Here is an 18,331-nt window from a genome sequence, read left to right as displayed (position 1 = left end):
AAAAGAACACCTCCTTTCCTCCAGAGACTGCCACCCGAGTTCCTGAAGCATTTCCGTAACACTCGTGTGATGATCAAACCTACCAGTAACAAATTTAGCAGCCCGCCTCTGAATTGCTTCTATGTCCTCCCTCAATCCAACCTGATAGGGATCCCAAACGCTCGAGCAGTACTCAAGAATAGGTCGTATTAGTGTTTTATAAGTGGTCTCCTCTACAGGTGAACCACATCTTCCCAAAATTCTACCAATGAACCGAAGATGATTATCCACCTTCCCCACAACTGCCATTACATGCTTGTCCCATTTCATATCGCTCTGCAATGTTACGCCCAAATATTTAATGGACGTGATTGTGTCAAGCGCTACACTAGTAATGGAGTATTCAAACATTACAGGATTCTTTTTCCTATTCATCTGCATTAATTTACATTTATCTATATTTAGTGTTAGCTGCCATTCTTTACACCGATCACAAATCCTGTCCAAGTCATCTTGTATCCTCCTACAGTCACTCAATGACGACACCTTTCCGTACACCACAGCATCATCAGCAAACAGCCGCACATTACTATCCACCCTATCCAAAAGATCATTTATGTAGAAAAAACAACAGCGGACCGACCACACTTCCCTGGGGCACTCCAGATGATATCCTCACCTCCGATGAACACTCACCATCGAGGACAATGTGTGTATCACAAATACCACTGTCATCATGGCACTACCTTGTTTTCACAAATCACCTGCCTCCACCTGTATCCTCATACCAGATGAGTATTTAGGTCCCCACCTGACCAATCTACAGCCACTCCGGGCACCTAGTAGTTCCTCAACTGCAGTTCCTTTGGCAAGCACACTCCACACTCTGGGCTTTATACCGACCATGCCCAGTGATTCATCATTCAGAACCCACTTCACTAAGCTGACCAAGGAGTACCTTACCATTGCATCCAAAAGTCCAACCCATTGCTGAGTGCATCCTCCTTTCACAGCTTTGTAGGACTTCACCTCTGTTGCGGCTCAGAGCTCACTGCCTTTTAACCACAGGCTTCGTCCAGGTAAGAACACACAAATTTAACATTAGTGATTACCCAATAGCACGTTCAAATGGCAAGTCACAGATTACCAGCTAGGATATTCCATACAGAAGAGAGTAGCTTCCTAGAAACTGTTGTTGTTGTGGTCTTCAGTCCTGAGGCTGGTTTGATGCAGCCCTCCATGCTACTCTATCCTGTGCAACATTCTTCATCTCCCAGTACCTACTGCAACCTACATCCTTCTGAATCTGCTTAGTGCATTCATCTCTTGGTCTCCCTCTACGATTTTTACCCTCCACGCTGCCCTCCAATACTAAATTGGTGATCCCTTGATGCCTCAGAACATGTCCTACCAACCGGTCCCTTCTTCTTGTCAAGTTGAGCCACAAACTCCTCTTCTCCCCAATTCTATTCAATACCTCCTCATTAGTTATGTGATCTACCCATCTAACCTTAAGCATTCTTCTGTAGCACCACATTTCAAAAGCTTCTATTCTCTTCTTGTCCAAACTATTTATTGTCCGTGTTTCACTTCTATACATGGCTACACTCCATACAAATTCTTTCAGAAACGACTTCCTGACACTAAAATCTATACTCGATGTTAACAAATTTCTCTTCTTCAGAAATGCTTTTCTTGCCATTGCCAGTCTACATTTTATACCCTCTCTACTTCGACCATCATCAGTTATTTTGCTCCCCAAATAGCAAAACTCCTTTACTACTTTAAGTGTCTCATTTCCTAATCTAATTCCTTCACCATCACCTGACTTAATTCGACTACATTCCATTATCCTCATTTTGCTTTTGTTGATGTTCACCTTATACTCTCCTTTCAAGACACTGTCCATTCCGTTCAACTGCTCTTCCAAGTCCTTTGCTGTCTCTGACAGAATTACAATGTCATCGGCGAACCTCAAAGTTTTTATTTCTTCTCCATGGACTTTAATACCTACTCCAAATTTTTCTTTTATTTCCTTCACTGCTTGCTCAATATAGAGGCTGAATAACACCGGGGGAAGGCTACAATCCTGTCTCACTCCCTTCCCAATCACTGCTTCCCTTTCATGTCCCTCGACTTATAACTGCCAAAAGGTTTCTGTACAAATTGTAAATAGCTTTTTGCTCCCTGTATTTTACCCCCGCCACCTTCAGAATTTGAAAGAGAGTATTCCAGTCAACATTGTCAAAAGCTTTCTCTAAGTCTACAAATGCTAGAAACGTAGGTTTGCCTTTCCTTAATCTAGCTTCTAAGATAAGTTGTAGGGTCAGTATTGCCTCACGTGTTCCAACATTTCTACGGAATCCAAACTGATCTTCCCCGAGGTCGGCTTCTACTAGTTTTCCCATTCGTCTGTAAAGAATTCGTGTTAGTATTTTGCAGCTGTGACTTATTAAACTGATAGTTCGGTAATTTTCATATCTGTCAACACCTGCTTTCTTTGGGATTGGAATTATTATATTCTTCTTGAAGTCTGAGGGTATTTCGCCTGTCTCATACATCTTGCTCACCAGATGGTAGAGTTTTGTCAGGACTGGCTCTCCCAAGGCTGTCAGTAGTTCTAATGGAATGTTGTCTACTCCCGGGGCCTTGTTTCGACTCAGGTCTTTTAATGCTCTGTCAAACTCTTCACGCAGTATCATATCTCCTATTTCATCTTCATTTACATCCTCTTCCATTTCCATAATATTGTCCTCAAGTACATCGCCCTTGTATAGACCCTTTATATACTCCTTCCACCTTTCTGCTTTCCCTTCTTTGCTTAGAACTGGGTTTCCATCTGAGCTCTTGATATTCGTACAAGTGGTTCTCGTTTCTCCAAAGGTCTCTTTAATTTTCCTGTAGGCAGTATCTGTCTTAGCCCCTAGTGAGATAAGCCTCTACATCCTTACATTTGTCCTCTAGTCATCCCTGCTTAGCCAGTTTGCACTTCCTGTTGATCTCATTTTTGAGACGTTTGTATTCGTTTTTGCCTGCTTTATTTACTGCATTTTTATATTTTCTCCTTTCATCAATTAAATTCAATATTTCTTCTGTTACCCAAGGATTTCTACTAGCTCTCGTCTTTTTACCTACTTGATCCTCTGCTGCCTTCACTACTTCATCCCTCAAAGCTACCCATTCTTCTTCTACTGTATTTCTTTCCCCCCTCCTTGTCAATTGTTCCCTTATGCTCTCCCTGAAACTCTGTACAACCTCTGCTTTAGTCAGTTTATCCAGGTCCCACCTCCTTAAATTACCACCTTTCTGTAGTTTCTTCAGTTTTAATCTACAGTTCATAACCAGTAGATTGTGGTCAGAGTCCACATCTGCCCCTGGAAATGTCTTACAATTTAAAATCTGGTTCCTAAATCTCTGTCTTACCATTATATAATCTATCTGAAACCTGTCAGTATTCCCAGGCTTCTTCCATGTATACAACCTTCTTTTATGATTCTTGAACCAAGTGTTAGCTATGATTAAGTTGTGCTCTGTGCAAAATTCTACCAGATGGCTTCCTCTTTCATTTCTTAGCCCCAATCCATATTCACCTACTACGTTTCCTTCTCTCCCTTTTCCTACTGACGAATTCCAGTCACCCATTACTATTAAATTTTTGCTTCCCTTCACTTTCTGAATAATTTCTTTTATTTCACCATACATTTCATCAATGTCTTCATCATCTGCAGAGCTAGTTGGCATATAAATGTGTACTACTGTGGTAGGCATGGGCTTCGTATCTATCTTGGCCACAATAATGCGTTCACTATGCTGTTTGTAGTAGCTTACCCACATTCCTATATTCCTATTGTATTTTTATATTTGATGAAATGAAGTTCCACTGTTGTTGGCTAAGTTGGGCACATCCACTGTAGTGTATTGTTCCCCTTCGTACTGAACAGTACAATGGTGATGAGGATAACTTGCTTATGGATTATGTCACAACAGTGACTATCGTGCAGAATGTCAGACTTTCTGCGTTTCTGTGATTGACCAGAGTAGCTCTTCCATTCCATGCACTGTGTAGAACTGTTGCTGATTTTTTTGCCACATTTGTGTACTCTCAAAACCCAGTCTTTCTTTTCAGTATGGCACTGCAGCTCTCGCATGTCTTGGGACAGCTCGTCCTTCACCCTCAGCAGCTACAATGAGGCTCGAGCTTTTTTTACAGAGGTTAACCCACCTGGTCACTGCTCCATCCTAAGCACTAACGATGCAGACACTACTTCAAGAATTCAGTGAAGAGATGGAGCCAGGGACTGCTTTCCTCACACTATTAGAAAACTACTACATGGGCTCTGCAGTTCACGATTGCACCTGGTGACACCTCACTTATGTTTGTCCCCATACCTACCACAACTTTCAGCTCCTTACACCTCATGCAGGTCTTGTAACCCTGTTCTATGCTCACTTATGGTACCAACTCATTGTCTATTATAACAATTTTCAAGTGCCTACAAATGATGTCAATGCCAACTCCTCCAATTTTTGCTGCTCATTCACACTATAAACAATCTGTGTCACCCTCTATGCCACTCAATGGCACCCTGTCTGTCCTTAATCCTTCTTTCCACACTGTGGCCCCACTGTTACCACCATCTCCAGAGCCTCTGGCTCTGCCATCGACACTCTACCCATATCTCTGAGTGCTTTCACCACCATGGCTCTTGCTTACAAGAACCATATAATAGAAATAGGCAACTAATATGTCTACCAAAACATGCTACCACACTAACAGGCAGCAATAACTGTAAAGCTGTGGTAGTAATTTTAAACAGAATTTGTAACATAAGTCAGAACCAAATATTCGGTGATGAGGACAAAGATGTGGAGAACAAATGAAAAAAATTCAAAGGCATCTTTCAATATGCCCTAGACAAGTTATGTTCCAAGTAAGGTTTTAAGGGATGGGAAAGATCCACCATGGATTAATAGCCATGTTGCAAAAGTGCTACGTAAACAAAGAGCACTTCATCTCAGATACAAGAGAAGTAAAAACCTAGCTGACAAACAAAAGCTGAACAAAGCAAAAGCGAGCGTACGGAAAGCAATGAGAGAAGAGTTCAATGATTTTGAAAGTAAGACATTGTCAACCGACCTGAGTAAAACCTTAAGAGATTTTGGTCATATGTAAAATCAGTAAGTGGGTCAAAATCATTTATTCATTCTCTCAGCTACCACATGGCACCAAAACGGAAGATAACAGGAATAAGGCCGAAGTACTGAATTCGGTCTTCCGAAATCGTTTCACGTGGAAGATCATAACTCTCTCCCTCCTTTCAATTGTCATGTGAACGTTGAAATGGCAGATATTGAGAAAACCGTTGTGGAATCGGAAAGCAGCTACAATCACTTAATAGTGGAAAGGCATCAGGACCAGATGAGATACGTATAAGATTCTATAAAGATTATGCAAAAGAACTAGCTCCCTTTCTAGCAGTAAATTATCGTAGATCTCTTGAGCAATGAAAGGTAGCTAACGACTGGAAAAAAGTGTAGGTTATTCCCATTTTTAAGAAAAGCCATAAAACAGATCCACACAATTATAGACATATATCATTGATGTCAATCTGTTGTAGAATTATGGAACGTGTTTTATGCTCAAGAATTATGACGTTTTTGGAAAATGAACATCTCCTTTATAAAAATCAATGTGGATTCCACAAACAGAGATCCTGCAAAACTCAGCCACCTCTGTTCCTCCATAAGATCCACAGCACAGTGGACAACGGCACTCAGGTTGAAGCTGTGTTCCTTGATTTCAGTAAAGCATTTGACACAATCCCACATTGCCATTTAAAGAAAAAAATATGAGCTTACATAGTATCAGAGCAGACTTGTGATTGGATTCAAGACTTTCTTGCAAATAGAACTCAACACATCGCTCTTAATGGAACAAAATTGACAGATATAAAAGTGATATCCGGAGTACCACAGGGAAGTGTGATAGGACCATTTCTGTTTACAATATACATAAATGATCTAGTAGAAATGGTCAGAGGCTCTTTAATGCTATTCGCAGATGATGCAGTTGTCTGTACCAAAGTAGCAATGCCAGAAGGTAGTAAGAATTTGCAGAATGACCTGGAGAGAATTGATGGTTGGTGCAGGCTCTGGTAGTTGACTCCGAATGTAAATAAATGTAACATATTGTGCATACACAGGAAAAGAAATCCACTACTGTACAGCTACACTATTGATGACAAACAGCTGGAGACAGTGTCTGTCATAAAATATCTAGGTGTAACTATCCAGAGCGACCTTAAATGGAATGACCATATAAAACAGATAGTGGGAAAAGCAAACACCAGACTCAGACTCATTGGAAAAATCATAAGGAAATGTAACTCATTCATGAAAGAAGTGGCTTATAAGGTGCTTGTTCATCCAATTCTTGAGTATTGTTCATCTATCTGGAATCCCTATCAGGTAGGACTGATAGAGGAGATGGATAAGATACAAAGAAGAGCAGCGCGTTTCATCATGGGACCGTTTAGCTGGTTAGAGAGCATTACGGAGATACTAAACAAAGTCCACTGGCAGATGTTACAAGAGAGGCATTGTGCATCGCAGAGAGAGTTGCTATTGAACTTTTGGGATAGCACTTTTCAGGGGGAGTCGGACAACTTATTACTTCCCCCCACATACATCTCGCATATTGATCACAAGGAGAAAATTCGAGAAATTAAAGCCAATACAAAGGCTTACCGACAATCATTCTTCTCAGGCGCTTTTCGCAAGTGGAACAGCGTTGGAGGGATAATATAGTGGTACCGAAAGTACCATCCACCACACACCATTAGGTGGCATGCAGGGTATGATGTAGAAGTAGATGTAGAATTAAGGTAACACAGTTATGTAATCAACATTTAGTTTCCATGGAGATAACTAATGGGAATGTTACATGAGTGATTGCATCCATATACACCCAATACAGTCATCAAATACAACCATACACAGACACAGCAGAGACTTAGTAACGTATGCCAGAGGCCAAAAAATTAGTGATAAGTGCTGATATTAATTTCAGATCAACCCTCTGGAACTCAGATAGAGGACACATAATCACCGACCTAATACAAAAAACACAATTACATGTAATGAGTACAGAGAGTACTATACCAACATATGCAGAGTTAGATGGTATGAGCAATAATATCGAGTTAACGCTAGCAAATAATGCAGCAATGACATATGTAACAAACTGAACCATATACAATAGTAGTTATCGCAATGTTTGACATACACACCAACTCAGACTCAGCACACAATGAAGAAATCACACACCAGACACTTATTTAACAATAAAAACAATCACTTTTTGACAAAATAATTTAATTGTATAGATAAAAAATCTACTCACCTAGTGGTGGCAGAACATACACATAAAAGAAGGTTGTAATTAGGAAAGCTTTCGGAGCTAGTGGTTCTTCTTAAGGCAGAAGGGTTGAAGGGGAAGGAAGAGGGGTGAAGGAAAAGAATTGGAGAGGTGTACGAAAAGGGATAGATTTTGGAAACGTCACCCAAAACTGTGGGTCAGGGAGACTTACCGCTCGGTATAAGAAGAAAAGACTGATTGTTGGGGATTGCATTGGATGAGATTTGAAAACCTGAGAGCTTAAAGGAGAAGACAAAGTAATGTGCGAGATAGAGATTACTGCTAAAACATGGTGCACGAGTTAATAAGAGTAAAAAGCTAAGTGCATTGTGTGTAACAGAGGTGGAAGTGCTGTGGTGAAAAATAGATGGGTAAGATAATGAAAGATGTGGAAAACTAAAATGGAGAGAAGAAAGGGTAGTTACCATCAAGAACTGCTGAGACGGAAGAAATTAACATAAATTAAGACCAGATGGGTGACAAGAATCAAGGATATGTTGTAGCACTAGTTCCCACCTGTGGAGTTCTGAGAAATTGATGTCTGGGGGAAGAATCGAGGTGGTGCATGTGGTGAAACAGGCACCGACGTCCTGCTGTAGAGCATGCTCTGCAACAGGATATTGTGTGCTGCTTGTATACACCACCCTCTGCCCATGCCCATTCATTCTAATTGATGTAAAAGGCCAAACAGTGTTTACATAACAGCTGGTATATGACATACACAGTTTCACTGGTGGCTCTCCCTTTGATAGTACCGATATATGTTTTGAAAGTTACAGGACTGTTATAGGTGGTGGTAGGAGGGTGCATAGGGCAGTTCTTGCAGCATGGTCAGTCACAGGGGTAGGAGCCATGGGGTAGGAAGATAAGTGCATAAGCAGCATAGGGTCTGACAAGAATGTTGCAGAGATTGGGAGGGAGATGACAAGCTACTGTAGGTGTGGTGGGCAAAATTTCAGACAGAACGGATCTCATTTCAGGGCGCAGTTTTAGGAACTCATGGCCCTGACAAAGTAGCTGATTAATACATTCCAGACCAGGATAATACTAAGTCACCAGTGGTGTGTTCCGAAGTTGTTTTTTGGAGGGATCAGTGGTATCAGGATTGGATGTGATGGCCCGGGAAATCTGCTTTTGAACTAGGCTGGTGAGGTAATTATGTGCAGTGAAGGCTGAAGTGAGAATGGTGGTGTACTGCTGTAAAGAGTCTGCACCCGAAGAAATATGTTTGCCTCAATGTCAAAGCTGTATGGGAGGGAAAGTTTGACATGGAAAGGATGGAAACTGTCAAAACGTAAGGACTATTGTTTGTTGATAGGTTTAATGTGGATGGAAGCGTGTACCTGGCCTTCAGAGAGGATGAGATCACATCAAGGGTGGCATTGGATTTGGAATAAGACCATGTGAAATTTAATTGGGAGAAGGTACTCAGAGATTCCAGAAATTTTAACAGGTTAGACTCACAATGAGTCCATTTGGCAAAGATGTTATCAATATATCTAAACCAAACCAGGGGCTGAAGACAAATGGATCGCCAGAAAACCCCCTCCAAGCGACCCATGAAAAGGCTGGCACAGGAAGGAGCCATCCTGGTTCCCATGGTAGTACCTCACATCTGTTTGTAAGTCTGTCCCTCAAAGGTGAAGTAGTTGCTGGTAAGTAAAAAGTTGATTAAGATGAGTAGGAATGATGTCATAGGTTTGTAATCAGGTGGGTGCTGAATGAGGAAATGTTCAGCAGCAGACCGAACATGTATGTGGGGGATGTTGGTATAGAGGGACGTGACATCAATGCTGACAAGCAAGGTGTGTGGTGGGAGTGGGATGGGCATGGATTTCAGACAATCTAGGAAATAGTTGGTATCTTTTAAATTTATACACAATGGTATGACAACAACAAACTCAGGGTACGCAAAAACAAAACAACATACATATTACTGAAAGGATCACTCCAAAGGAATCCTTCAGTTAAATTGGGGACACAAACATCAAATGAGCACATGTTATGCACTATCTTGGGGCACACATAGATGAGAAACTGAATTTCTATGAGCACATAAGGCTAACAACAGACAAAGCAGAAAAAATACTACATAAACTGGTGAGAGTAAATTCAAAACAGTACAGACTGACTCTACCAGTCATATGGACATACAGCTGAGCGCTCTTCGAACCATTACTCAGCTTCGCAGCTAGCACTTGGGCATACAGACTGAACCTGGTCACCAACAAAGCATCAGTCAGATGAGGGCAGAGAAGGGTCCTACTTAGATTATCTGGAGCCTTCAGCACCACCTCAGTCGATGCACTGTGTGTTGTGTTACGAATATGCCCCATAGATATCACGATCAAATACAGAACTGTTGCCTCAGTTGCCTGAGACTGTGGACAAGTATGTGTGAGTTGCATTTGTGTATGTGTATTGTCTATTTTTTAGGAAGGCCTTGTTGGCTGAAAGCTTTATTTGTGACAGTCTTTTTGTTGTGCCTATCTGCGATTCAGCATCTCCGCTATATGGTGAGTGGCAACTTTCCTTCTCATAATATGGTTACATTCCATCACACAGTATTTCAAAAACAACACATGAAGAATACCTGCAGACACGATATAACAGACATGCCTACATGCAATGTAACAACAATCTCCAGAGGGTGGACAGTGATACTCACAGAGACAGCAGAAACAGTGACAATGAAGAGGAACAGGAGGCGGAAGATGAGATGTGACAGTGAATAAGCATGAGATGCTGGCAATCTAGCCAAATCACCAAATCCTGTACATGGATGAGTACCTAAAGTTAATACATACAATGTTTTGTGGACCATCCACCTCAAGTTACGCCTGCCAGCAAACCATCTTGGTTGGGTCTTTCATGCATCATTCTATGGGATCTCACATGCTTCTATTCTCATCCCAATCTCCTTCTACCGGAAAGGACTATTTCTCTACTACTAACTAATATTTCTTTTTCTGACTGTCAGTCAACAGCTTGAAGGAACCATTCTGAGGTATACACTGTCAGTCACAATTGGTGATGGCACAAACAAATCTTTCCTCTATCTTGTTGTTGTTGTTGTTGTTGTCTTCAGTCCTGAGACTGGTTTGATGCAGCTCTCCATGCTACTCTATCCTGTGCAAGTTTCTTCATCCCCCAGTTCCTACTGCAGACTACATCCTTCTGAATCTGCTTAGTGTATTCATCTCTTGACCCGCCTCTATGATTTTTACCCTCCACACTGCTCTCCAGTACTAAATTGGTGATCCCTTGATGCCTCAGAACATGTCCTACCAACCGATCCCTTCTTCTGGTCAAGTTGTGCCACAAACTCCTCCTCTCCCCAATTCTATTCAATACCTCCTCATTAGTTACGTGATCTACCCATCTAATCTTCAGCATTCCCGTTCTCGTCAGTCACAATCGGTGATGGCACAAACAAATCTTTCCTCTATCTTATCATCTTTTTATACTCTTCTTAAAAACAACAAAATTTTAATTATATTTCAAGCTTAAATTATTGTTATTTTGAAAAGTATTATTCTTTGTAAAATGTTGTAGATAAAACAAAAGAAAACTGCAAAAAGTATGAAAAATGAAAAGTGTGAGATAACAACAAAAACAATCAATTATTGACAAAATTATTTAATTGGGTAGATAAAATATCTGCTCACCAAGTGGCAGCAGAACACACACATAAAAGACTGTTGTATTGGCTCCAAAAGCTTGCCAATACAACAGTATTTTATGTGTGTGTTCTGCCACCGTTTGATGAGTAGATTTTTTTATCTATCGAATTAGAAAAGTGTAAAATGTATGACCTGTTTTAAAATATCAGGTAACAGGTCAATAATTTGGCTAAAAACAGTAAATAAATTTCCTTTGATATGTGGGTTTCACATCATGAGAATAAAGCATGTTTAGCACTCCTGGTCTCCCTCCATCAGACTCTTCTCTACGGTCTTGCTACACTGAATGTGAGGACTGAGGTTCTTCAACAGCAGTCTCCAGACCTCCCAACCCATTCATGGCAAAGGACCTGATTTCTTCCATCATTCTTTCAGTTGTCATCTCCAGCTTCTTGCAGCACACGTTGCTCCTTTCCTGCATCAAGCCACAAGTTTCTGGTATGGCTTTTGTGGACCATCCACCTCAAGTTACGCCTGCCAGCAAACCATCTTGGTTGGGTCTTTGATGCATCATTCTATGGGAGCTCACATGCTTCTATTCTCATCTCAATCCCCTTCTTCCGGAAAGGACACATGCTCTTCCACTGTTTTCAGGCAAGTGCTATCATAAGAGAGCATGTTGTCTAACACCAATGGCACCACCTGAGGCTACAGGTGCCTCTTTTATCACTCAGAGCTATAGTCCTCATCTGCATGCCCTCCTCAGACCACCAGCTGGACTTGCTTGGCCTCTGGTGGTGCACTCCTGGATGTTTTGATGCAAACCCAGATCACACTGGATCTTACCCCTGTCCCCGACTTTGGCAACCAGATTGATCTTCCATGATAACAGCTCCGTGTCTCCACTGTCTGTGGAGATCAACCTATTGCTATCTCTAATGGATGGGTCAACTTTCCCAGATGATGATACTGAATGCCTCTCTTTTTCAGGTTCGCACCTCCCAATTCTCATCCGAGCCAGATCCATCTATTGTAGCCACATCTGAGTTCTCTGTCTTTAGCCAACACTTCCTGGGTGCAGGTCTACTATCACGAGCAATCATCATCCCATGGACTGTGTCCCTGACCTCATGGCACCTCTTCTCTTCAGAAGCCACATCTCCTTTGAGATGATTGTACGATCTCTCCCTTGGGGGAAGAGATGCTGCGTAACCATACAGTCATGTACCATAGATTGCCAAAACTCTGGCTCACTAAATACGCTGCCCGTAGAGATAAGACAAAAGCAATTTGACTATCACACAAAAGTACCAAACTGTTTACAATTGAACCTCCATCAGCCACCAAGGTACCGTTCAGTTCCAGCCTCACCACCAGAGGCATAAACATTGCTGTAAAGAGTGCTGCCATTATGGCACTACCTCACTTCTGCAAGTCACATGCCTCCACCAGTATCCTTCCATTGGACGAGTATTTAGGTCACTGCCTGACCGCTCTGTAATCAGTGCACACTCCAGGCTTACACCAACTGTGCCTAGTGGTTCACTCATTCATTGAGTGCACTCTATGCTCCAGGTTTTATAAGGACTGGGTCTAGTGGTTCATCAACCGGAGCACACCAAAACTGAACTGACTGAGCAGCACCTCACAGTTGTGTCCAAAACACCAGCCCACTGCGCTCATCAGACACCCTGAACTGCCAGCTTTGTCTACATATGAACATTCCAGTGCAACATCAGCTATTAACCACTAGGACGTTCCAGTCACAGGTCAGAGCTCACCTCCTAGGACATTCCATTACATGAGTGATTACCCATCAGACTGAAATGAGCATTCCTAAAAACTGTTATTATATTTTGTTTATCGGAGGCAGTGAAGTTCCCTTGTTCTTGACTACCTTGGGCACATCAGTCATAGTGTGTTGTGCCTCTCAGTAACAAACACTATACTTAGCTTTTTTGAAAACACACCATAATACATGGCTTTACAGCTTACCAATAAAATATGGTCCAAGCTCAAGAACTACAAGCTAGAAACCATAGAAGAAAGTATTGAAAAATACTTGAAAAGTAACTGTTATTGCAATGTGAAAGATTTTGTAAATGAGGAAGACAAATGACAATAGCAGATATTTAATTTTAATATTATGGTGTACAAGTGTGTGTGCGGGTGGGTGGGTGAGTGGGTGTATGGGTGAGTTAGAGAGAGAGAGAGAGAGAGAGAGAGAGAGAGAGAGAGAGAGAGAGAGAGAGAGAGCGCTAATAACACTAACAATAATGACAGTGCATCCAAATCACATAACAAATCTATAAAATGTTGAAAAAGTATCTACCATTGCTGAATCAGAACAGCATGTCCTACTATTGCTGACCAATACCTTGGCAAAATTTAAAAAGAACAGATGTTCCATCAGTTCCCTTCTAAGTGATGTTTGCAATATTTCTGTACATTTTTTCAAGTACTTTCTATTGAAACCAAGTTATGATTCGACAGCTACCGCTGCTTGTGTTACACATTATTGTAATTTTATGTTTTGAACATTATACAAAACAACTTACCTTCCATTCTTCTATCTTCTGCTTTTTATCAGCAGCATCCTCTGGGTTTCTATGTAGTATCTGAGGCCGAGGTGGTTGCTCAATACATTTTTGTGAAGATCTCTGTGACTTTTCATTACGCCACACTTCAATTGCTTGTCTTTGTTCGTTTCTAAGTTTTTCATATTGGCAGTACCATTCCTCATGTTTCATAATATCCTCTCTTGAAATATCTGTTCAAAATACAGCTTCAATAAAGAAACATGAAAACAGCAGTCACAATGCATTACAGAAATTCACAAGTCTGAATGCACCACTGACATGTTCTGATTGCATGTAGCAGATATGCTGCAAAGAGTAGAGATAACATAAAACTCAAATAACGCTAAACTTTTACAGACACACTTATCACAGCCAAAACACATTAATATAGAAGTTACTTACAGTAACATACAAGGATCAACACTATTCCTAACATGCATAACGTCATTTGGGAAACATTATTTTTACTGATAACAGCAACATTATAGCCACTGGAGAGGAAAAAATAGTGTCCTTGCAGAGAAAAAAATGAAACCTCAAGGAAGTATACAGTTGGTCAATATACAATAAAATTACACTGAATGCAAAGATAACAAATACTAACAAAACTAGGAATTTCAGTCCCAGAAAGCGAAGTGACGATGTTAAATTAAATGTACACGGTACCTCTACAGACTGTGTACCAAACACAGAATTTCTAGGAATGAAAACTGACGGTCAGTTCAAGTGGTGTGAATGCACCTACATATTTGTAAACAGAATGTCATCTGCATATTATGCCCTTCATGCCCTTATGCAGTGTAATAGTCAGAGCCTTCAGTCGAAAGTCTGGTTTGAAACAGCTCCCCATGCTACTCTATCGTGTGCGAGCCTCTTCACCTCTGAATAACTATTGCAACCTACATCCTTCTGAATCTGCTTACTGTATTAATATCTTGGCCTCCCTCTAAAATTTTTAACCCCCCTTCTCCCCCCTCCACCCCCCCCCCCCCACCACCACTCACACATACTCTCACTCTCTTCCCTCCAGTACTAAAATGGTGATCCACTGATGTCTCAGATTGTGCCATATCAACCGATCCCTTCTTCTATTCAGGTGGTGCCAAATTCTATTCAGTGTCTCCTTATGGGTGAAGCTTACAACTACCACCATCATACCTTAGCAAAATATTTTGCCAAGGACCTGAAATAATTATGATCCTATGTAAAATCACTAAGTGGTTCTAAGGCTTCTATCCAATCACTTATTGACCAGTCTGATTTGGCAGTAGAGTATACTTACTTACTTACTCACTGGTCATACCGGGCTCGAGAGTCCATTACCGCAGCAACGTATTTTCGCCATTTGCCCCTTCAGTACCTAGGCTCCTCAAATCAGCCTTCACATTGTCCTCCCATCTATGCCTCGGTCTCCCCACAGGACGTTTTCCTTCTAGGTGCCCCACCAGTACTCAGCGCGCTGCCCTGCCCTCATCCATTCGAGCTACGTGACCCGCCCATCGCAACCTATGTGACTTAATAATACTGATTATGTCAGGGCTTGAATAGAGTTCGTGAACCTCTTCGTTATGCAGTTTTCGCCATTCTCCGCTAATTTCATCCCTTTTTGCTCCAAAAATTTTCCTCAAAATTTTGTTTTCAAATACTCGAAACGGCTTTTCATTTTGCACAGTGAGAGACCAAGTCTCACACCCATACAGCATAACTGGTAGAATAATAGTTTTGTATATTCTAATCTTTAAATTCCTAGACAATATCCGTGACGAAAGTAATCTATTCAGTGAGAAGTAGCATGCATTTCCCGCCCGTAATCTCTTCTTCAGTTCGGATTCAATCTCATTTCTCAAAGTTATGTCCACGCCTACTGTGCAAGAGTGTCCTAGAGTAGAGTATAGCAAAAGTAATGCTAAAGTTTTAAATTTCAAATTTAAGAAATCATTCACTCAAGAGAATCGTGCAAACATATAGTCATTTGAGCATCGCACAGACACCCATATGGATGACATTATGTTAAGCATCCATGGCATAGAGAAACAACTGAAAGTGTTGACAGCAAATTAGTTACCAGGTTCTGAAGGAATCCCAATTCAGTTTTACAAAGAGTACTCTACAGCATCAGCCCCTTACTTAGCTTGCATTTATTGTGAATCTGTCATCCAGCCCAAAGGCCCAAGTGACTGAAAAAAGTGCAGGTGACTCCCATATATATGAAGGGTAAAAGAATGGAACTGCAAAAATACAGGCCAGTATCCTTAACACTGGTTTGCTGCATAATCCTTGAATGTATCCTCAGTTTGAATATAGTAAATTTCTTGAGGAGGGGGTAGCTTCTGTCCACAAATCAGCATAGTTTTAGAAAGCTTTGGCCATGCGAAACTTGGCTTGCCCTTTTCTCACATGATATTTTGCAAACTATGGATAAAGGGCATCAGGCAGATTTGATATTCCTAGATTTCGTAAAATATTTGATACGGAGCCCCACTGCATGCTCTTGATGAAAGTATGAACATATGGAATACGTTCCCAGATTCATCAGTGGCTCAAACACTTCTTAAGTATCAGAACACAGTATGTTGTTCTTACGGTGAATGTTCATCAGAGACAAGGGTATCATCAGGAATGCCCAGGGAAGTGTAACAGGACTGTTGTTATTTTCTACATACCATATTCATAAGATGAGGTTTCCACCCAAATTTGTCATTCAAAAAATACAGTGTTGTCTGTTATTCACAGATTAAACTATTGCTGCTGAAGTAAATATTTTTAATGGATTCATATAGGGGTCATCTTACATTTATGGATGGAGCTTTCACCACTGACGTTTCGTACAAATGTATTTTGATGAGTTCTGAAGGATAGAGCTTAGCAAACAGTACTTCAGTTCGAACTGGCTCAAGATTTCCCGATAGTCAGAAGCGCTTGATACAGAATCGATCTTGCTCAATCAATCACGTGATGTTTTACTTGCGTTGCTAGTGCAATGGAATGAATATCTGGATATGTGCTTTCCCCATTTACTGTTGCTCCCATCAGCCACCGCACCGAGTGTAAGCTCTAATATAGTAAAGATAACATTCAAAGGCAAAAGTCTTATCCTTTAAAAACCGTTACATGATTCTGAACCAAAGTCAGTATTTTATTTGGTTATGAGGAATTAATGATTTACAAAGTGCATTGCAAATGAAAATTTGGTACCTGTTCACGTATTAAAATACTAGCAGAAAACATTAACTGCTTTCAATCAGCTTCTGAACATGAATAAGAAAGAAAATGAATCCAGAATTAAATGTCTAACAAATGAAACACATGACATTAAACTGACTGCATTTGTTATCGCAAGAATAAATTACTGCAGAAAGACCTGTTGTGGAGACAGATCGCAGGACAGACAAAAGCGTGAGAACTGGACTGAATTGTGATTGCAATCTTTTATTTACGTATTAGTTGATGATGTTATATATGACCTGCATCATAGAAGGTATAGCCATCCATGTTTCACTGTTTCTCAAGCACAATGCTACGGAAGGCTTGGAGAGGGAACACTGACACCAGCTTAGCTGAGAACTACAATCAATGCAGGGAGGGGAGTGGCGAGTAGACAGCAAATTTTGTCTTCCTGCCAACCATGGGAATGTATACTATGTACTTTGGCTTTTTATAAACATCTTCCATGTTTAAACTGCAGTTTTCCTGAATCCATGGGTACTCAGAATCAAATTGACTTTAAAACTGAACAAAAACTCAACAATACCTTAAATTTCTGTAGAAGATGCTAAAAGTATAGACTGGGGCCAGTGGCATACTCAGGTGTTTCGTGTAACAACGTTGTTGATGCTCAATGTGAGGTATGATGCAAACGATAGGGGTGAGCCAGCTGCTTGTTACACACAACCAATGAGAACGAAGCGGACAGATGATATGTTTTAGTAGCAAAAGACATTATAACACTCTCACATCAGTATAGAAGCGAAAACCACTATGTGTTACAAAATTCATAGCATATTCAGAAGAAATAGCCAAATATTTGTGACCATGAAGATTTAAATTTCACAGATGCCTTGTCAGTTTGATGACAATGATATGATTAAAAATAGTGGTACCACAGATGACGGGCTAAACAAAGGAGGCAGTGAAGATGAAAATAAATGTTTCTTTTTGTTTATTTTATTTCGCCTTGTATTATCAAAATGCAGACAACCAAAAAGTGGCATAAGTTTATAATAGGTGTAATGGTAACTTTTTAGGCAGATACCTTATGTCAATAAAAGCCTGTAATTTTCATAAGGCAGAATATTTTAAAAATAAATTTTACTCAATGAGCCTCTTAAAAAAGGGGGATTGGCTTATATTTAGGGTTGTCTTATACTCGGGTAAATACGGTACGTAAATGATCTGGCGGACAAGGTAAGCAGCAGTTTGTCACTGTTTGCTGATAATGCTCTGGTGCACAAGAAGGCGTTGAAGTTGAGTGACTGTAGGAGGGTACAAGATTACTTGGACAAAATTTCTAGTTGGTGTGATGAATGGCAGCTAGCTCTAAATGTAGAAAAAGATAATATAGATATGTAGGAAAAACAAATCCATAATGTTTGAATACAGCATTAGTAGTGCACTGCTTGGCACAGTTACATTGATTAAACATATAGGTAAAATATTGAAAAGCAATATGAAACGCAATGGGCATGTAAGGATAGCAGTAAAGAAGGGGAATGGGTGACTTCGATTTATTGGGA

The 18,331-nt window shown here is 40.6% G+C and overlaps 1 protein-coding gene across 1 annotated transcript in view; it reads right to left on the bottom strand.

Moving 5' to 3' along the window:
* LOC124798200 (coiled-coil domain-containing protein 112-like) overlaps nt 1–18,331 on the bottom strand; it is a 145,568-nt gene that overhangs the window by 47,383 nt on the left and 79,854 nt on the right. Inside the window, exon 7 of the mRNA XM_047261501.1 lies at nt 13,578–13,789. Within this exon, the coding sequence (XP_047117457.1) occupies nt 13,578–13,789 (212 nt within the window). The remainder of the gene's footprint in view (nt 1–13,577; nt 13,790–18,331) is intronic.

The sequence above is a fragment of the Schistocerca piceifrons genome, chromosome 5, assembly GCF_021461385.2.
Source record: "Schistocerca piceifrons isolate TAMUIC-IGC-003096 chromosome 5, iqSchPice1.1, whole genome shotgun sequence".
NCBI classification, from domain to species: Eukaryota; Metazoa; Arthropoda; class Insecta; order Orthoptera; family Acrididae; genus Schistocerca; species Schistocerca piceifrons.
This window is presented reverse-complemented; position numbering and strand designations above follow the sequence as displayed.